Source organism: Malaclemys terrapin, chromosome 2 (genome assembly GCF_027887155.1).
Source record: "Malaclemys terrapin pileata isolate rMalTer1 chromosome 2, rMalTer1.hap1, whole genome shotgun sequence".
Lineage (NCBI taxonomy): Eukaryota > Metazoa > Chordata > Testudines > Emydidae > Malaclemys > Malaclemys terrapin.
Genome location: NC_071506.1, coordinates 242,179,302 through 242,185,700, shown reverse-complemented (window position 1 = coordinate 242,185,700; position 6,399 = coordinate 242,179,302). Strand labels below are relative to the sequence as shown.

Here is a 6,399-nt window from a genome sequence, read left to right as displayed (position 1 = left end):
GGTTTCATTTGTTGTCCAGTTGACCGATCAGTCCATAACTGTGGTGTTTGTATTTTTGAGGTTCTACTGTATGCTCTATCACAAGCAAAAGTTATCTTTCAGAAAGACATCCAATCTTGATTTCAAGGGTGAAGGCTTGACTACGTTGCAGTCAATGGAAATTTTGCCATTAACTTTAGTGAGACCAGGATTTCACTCAAAGTGTTCAAATGATGGAGAATCCACCACATCTCTTGGTAAATTGTTCTAATGGTTACAAATTTTACTCATTGTTAAAAATTTGCACCTTATTTCCAGTCTGAATTTGTCTTAGGTTCAGCTTCCAGTATTGAATATTGTCTTTGTCTGCTAGACTATAAAGAGCCTTCTACCATTAAATCTTTACTTTCTGTAGGTACTTATAGACTGTATAAGGTACATAGGTTGAGCTTCTTAAGTCTCTCAGTGTAAGGCCTGTTTTCCAGACTTCAAATCATTCTTGTAACTCTTCAGAATCTTTTAAGTTTGTCTACATCCTTTTTGAAATGTGGATACAAAAACTGGCCACAGCATTCCTATAATAGTCTTACTAATGCTGTATGCAGAGGTAATACTACCACCTTATTTCTACTAGTCATTTCTGTGGTTACATATCCAAGGATTGCATTAGTCTTCCTGGCCACAGCTGTACGGATAAGGCCTTTTCCTGTAGCCATATTGTATGGTCTGAGGCATTTCTCTGAAGCCATGTTAGGAGCAGCAGCAGCCGCCATAAGCCAGGAAGCAGAAAGTCACATCGTCACATTCCATCTAAATTACATTAAAACAATGTACTATCAGGCTGTTAAGAAGGCGATTCTGTCCTAATAGTATCCATCACCACCAGATAAAGAAATAGATCTTAAGATGGTTAAAGAAAACTTTGTTTGATGGCATTCTGTCTGGCAAGAAATCACTTATCAAGTTGTGGTTGTGAAATCCCTACTTCTTTATTGTTTATTGTTTTGCCTTTATGGTCCCTACTTCTCTATTGTTTACTTGTATGGTCTCTGTCTGGTTCTTTAATTTTGCTCAGTGTAAATCAATTAAGGTGTGGGGTATGATTGGTTAAAAATTTGTTTTATAAAATGTTAGGATTGTTTAGAAAGTTGTTTAGTAAAATGATTGGTTATGGTATAGCTAAGCAGAACTCAAGTTTCACTATATAAACTGTGGCCCAAAAGGAAGTTCTCTGGAACCAACTCCAGGATACAGCCCCAAGATCAGAGCTACCAGACCTCAACACTCTGCTAATGACACCATGCAGAAGCTGGAGTTCCCCAGCTGACCTGATCCTGACTGGCCATCAAAAAAAGTTCATCTGCCTTATTGGGAGTGGTGAGCATTGTATGTTTTGTGTGCATTCTGTTTTGGTGATTGTTAATAAATAGAGGTTAATTAGGCTATTACTGTGTAAGGCTCTTTAACTGGTAAAAGACTCCGCAAATCCAGAGTGTAAGGTTATGCCCTGAGCCCTAGGAACAGGGTAAGGGTGGGTGTCCCTAGAGTGTGTGAGTAACAGAGAATTTTGTGCAGGTAACACAGCATTGTAGTTGGAATTCATGTTCAGTTGGTTATCCATCATGACCCCTAGAGTCCTTTGCAGTCACTGCTTTCCAGGATACAATTCCCCATCCTGTAAGTGTAATCATCATTTTTTGTTCCGAGATGCATGATCTTGCATTTGACGGTATTAAAATATGTGGTGTTTGAATAAGCCCAGTTTACTATGTGATTAATTACTCTCTCTATCTGACCTCTCATTATTTACCTCTCCACTAATCTGATTCATCTGCAAACTTTACCAATAATTATATATTTCTTCCAGATCATTGATAAAGATATTGGATATCATTATTATTTATTATATGTACATATTACCATAGTGCCTAGGAGACCTACTCATGGACCAGGACTCCTCTGTGTTGTACAAATACAGAACAGAAAGATGTTTTTTGCCTGAAACAGCTTACAATCTAAGTATAAAATGAGACACAACAGATAAGATATAGATAGAAGGGGGAGCATGAGGAAACAATGAGACAGTACAGGCCAGCATGATAAGCCGTGGTCACTGCACACTAGCAATCTGATCAGAGGCAAGCATCGATAGCTTGACAGTGAATGAGAGATGATAGGTAGGGTGGGGATTCGCTGTAAGGGACCGTAAAAGTGAATACAAACAGCTTATATTTGATGCGATGCAGACAGGAAGCCAGTGGAACAATTCAAAGAGAAGGGTAACATGGTCAAAGCGATGGGCTAGAAAAGTGATCTTTGCAGCAGCATTCTGACTGGACATGAGAGAAGCAAGATTACACATTTGTCAAGGCTAGAGAGAAGGATGTTGCAGTAACCGAGATGCAAGATGGTGAGAGTTTTGACAAGAGTTTTAGCTGCATGCATGGATAGAGTGGGGTCCCGCAGAGATCAGTTCTGGGTCCCGTTCTGTTCAGTATCTTCATCAATGATTTAGATAAGGCATAGAGAGTACACTTATAACATTTGTAGATGATACCAAGCTGGGAGGGGTTGCAAGTGTTTTGGAGGATAGGATTAAAATTCAAAATGATCTGGACAAACTGGAGAAATGGTCTGAAGTACATAGATGAAATTCAGTAAGGACAAATGCAAAATACTCCACTAAGGAAGGAACAATCATCGCACACATACAAAATGGAAAATGACTGCCTAGCAAGGAGTACTGCACAAAGGGAACTGGGGGTCATAGTGGATCACAAGCTAAATATGAGTCAACAGTGTAACACTGTTGCAAAAAAAAAAAAAGCAAACATCATTCTGGGATGTATTAGCAGGAGTGCTGTAAGCAAGACACGAGAAGTAATTCTTCCACTCTACCCCATGCTGATTAGGTCTCAGCTGGAGTATTTTGTCCAGTGCTGGGTGCCATATTTCAGGAAAGATGTGGACAAATTGGAAAAAATCTAGACGAGAGCAACAAAAACGATTAAAGGTCTAGAAAACATGACCTATGAGGGAAGATTGAAAAAATTGGGTTTGTTTAGTCTGGAGAAGAGAAGACTGAGGGTATGATAACAGTTCTCAAGTACATAAAAAGTTGTTACAAGGAGGAAGGAAAAAAATTGTTCTCCTTAGCCTCTAAGGATAGGACAAGAAGCAATGGGCTTAAATTGCAGCAAGGGTGGTTTAGGTTGGACATTAGGAAAAACTTCCTGTCAGGGTGGTTAAGCACTGGAATAAATTGCTCAGGGAGGTTGTGGAATCTCCATCATTGGAGATTTTTAAGAGCAGGTTAGACAAACACCTGTCAGGAATGGTCTAGATAATATTTAGTCCTCCATGAGTGCAGAGGACTGGACTAGATGACTTCTCACTGTCCCTTCCAGTCCTATGATTCTATGATAGGAAATAGCATATAACTGCTATTCTGTTTATATAGTTACGCTGTATTACAGATGACCAGAGGGAGGCTCCCAAACAACTTATGAATACGAGAAATAGTAGCAGAATCTAGTTCTCTGAAAATAGCATGTGTTGTGTTAAGTTACTCAATATTTATTTAGAAAGAAAAATGCATCTTTCATATTGGCTGGGATATTTAAAAGGCCAAAATTGCAAACAAGCAATTTATTAGATAGAAATAATAAATAATATATAGCAGTACGGTTTATTAATTTTATTGTTAAATATGCAACTATGACACTTATTTGTATATACAGTTTGTAACATTATACACTTCTAGTTTTCTAACAAGTGCTTGTTATAAAAGAAGATATTCTGATATTAAAGCCAAGTGATAGCTGTGCATTAATTTAGCATCTGCTGTACTATTCACTTCTGATAAAAGGCAATACAATCAATCTAGGAAGATTTACAATTAACTGCATGCCAATGAAGCTCACATAGTTTAGGTATGTCTTTAAAGAAAATTCTATAGTACAGATTTTTTCCTGCATGCATTTTAAAAAATTGCCCACAGAGTACTTTATAATTTGTTAAAATGTACTGATTTGGGGATTCAGAGAAGTTTGAATGCAAAGATGAAAGTACTGCAAAGTGCTACAGTGCCTGGCATTGAATTGCTTAACTTTCATCTTAGAGGCAAGTGCAAATATTTAACTTTACCACAAAATACTGCACATGGTTTTAGCCACACAATTCTCATTAAAGTCAGTGAGAGCTGAAGTTAAAACCCTACAGCACCCCCTTGAAAGTTCAGAGGTTAGTATAACAGGATAGTAGTTTGTGGTATAAAGATATATTTCAGACTCCATTTGATGATTTTAAATGTTCATACGATACTGTTCATAAAAATAAACCTAATTAATATACAATAGGAAGATTAAAATATGTAGCAGTTTTACTTTAATTACTGTCATGTTAAGCAAATGTACATTTGCTTGTTTAGGGCACATTCTGACAGCATCAAAGGCTGTCAGAATCTGTCCCTAAGTCTCTTTAAAATTATACAGTTTCCAGACTTCATAATATTTGAAAAGAAAACAATTATTCCATCATATTATATTAACAAGATCATATTAGAGCCTCCTCCTGCTCCCACTGACACTAATGAGAGCAAAATCGAATCCTTAGTAAACAGCTCTATGGATGTCCAGTTTCTATCTCTACACTGTAAATCCCCAATCCTGCAAATCTTCCACTCTATGGAGTCCCAACAAATTCATGTAAAACATGACCACAAAAACTCAATTAATGGAAACAACTCAAGTCCCTACTGCACAAAGTATTACTCAGTCAAACCTGTTGCAATCCAGTAATTAAACTTAATATAAATTTGTTGGAATCCAGTAATTATTACATAAGCAGTAATTATGTAAACAGGGTATTGCATTGCAAAGTAATTATCCACTAGTTTCAAAACAAACATTTAATCTGATCCTGAAAAGATTTAAAAATGTATTTCCTGATAGCTGTTCTGAGGCAGTATTCTAAAATAATACTGGTACATAAAAAAAAATTTAAACTTGAAATTAAATCAATTTCTAACTATAAAATGTATTGAACATCAAATTAAAAACACACAGGGAAACTGACAGGATCATTCACGGGACCCTTCTAATTGAAGCGGAGAAGGATTTTACTCAATATATCTGGGAATACCTTTGGAAGTCTCTTAAGAGAGCAGGTTGCCTATTGAAGGTTGTTATTTGTACAGGTTTCACTGAATTCTACAGTATCACAAGTAGATTAATAACAGATATATTAGGGATTAGGTTAAGGCACTTTGAATCCTCCATAATCTGTTAGGAACAAGAGCACACTTTATTTTACATTTTAATCTCAATATCTTTCTTCTTGTGGTTTAGCTCAAAAATTAGAATAGCTTATATCGAAGAAAATCTCTTTATAAAAATAGATATGTTATATACTTTTTAAAAAAATAACCCATGCAGCTTCTGTACAAAATCTATACAAATTTCACAACATATTTCATTCTGAGAAACTTTCATGCACATGAAAGGCTTCTATTTTAATTAAAACAAAATTACTTCTGTTTAATCACAAAACACTGTTGCATAATCACTGTCCATCGCTGTCACTCATTTCGTTCAGTAGACATTAACTGGCTGTTTAATTTCATCAGCAGTTTTACAACAAGACCTGCCTACATATAGGGAGGGAAATGAAAAAGTTATATCAAGGATTTCCAGTTGTCATATAAAACCCCCACAGCCTACTTAAATATACAGTAAACAAATTTATTCACCTTTGTTGCTAACACTTTAGATGATTAAAACTGAATTTTAGAAATCCAGTTCACTTGCAACTATTTATGCTGTTTGTCTTTTATTTCTCTCAGTGAAAAGAAAATCACCTTTACTTTAGTTCTTTTCACTTTCAGTCTTTTTTGCTTTCAGGTTTTCAATGGGGCAGTGTTTGAGTTGCAAACAAAGTACAGAGAAATATTTTAAAAACAGCAATTTATACTGGGATTTAAAATTAACATAGAAACATTTGTATTGCTATTATGTTTTGCAAAGAGCTGTTTTTTTCTGGATCAAGTGTGACTTCTAGTCACCTTCTAATATTATGAGTATAAGTTTTCTCAAGATTAGTGGCACCAGCCTGAATACCACAGTAGGTTGGTGTGACTGCAACAACAAATTATTTTATAGCATAGATATATCATTTTAGGTAATGAGAGAGAAAAAGAACTGTAATTATTCCTAACCCTCAATCTTTCTCTTGTATCTCAAGAGGCACTTATTTTCAAGTACTGCATCAACCTTTTTCTCCTCCCCATAATATTAGATATGCAAAGGGCTGAAGCATGTAAGACACCAAAATATGTAATTTCCTCACAAAATTCTCTAACATAGCTGTATGCGATCAAGCAAGTATTCCCAAACTGACTCCAGTCAAAGCGTTACTCAATAA

The 6,399-nt window shown here is 35.8% G+C and overlaps 1 protein-coding gene across 1 annotated transcript in view; it reads right to left on the bottom strand.

Moving 5' to 3' along the window:
* Window positions 1-3,661: 3,661 nt before the first annotated feature.
* Window positions 3,662-6,399, bottom strand: part of KRIT1 (KRIT1 ankyrin repeat containing) — a 62,815-nt gene continuing 60,077 nt past the window's right edge. The window contains exon 18 of the mRNA XM_054020476.1: window positions 3,662-5,626. Coding sequence (XP_053876451.1) covers window positions 5,558-5,626 — 69 coding nt within the window. The 3' untranslated portion in view covers window positions 3,662-5,557. The remainder of the gene's footprint in view (window positions 5,627-6,399) is intronic.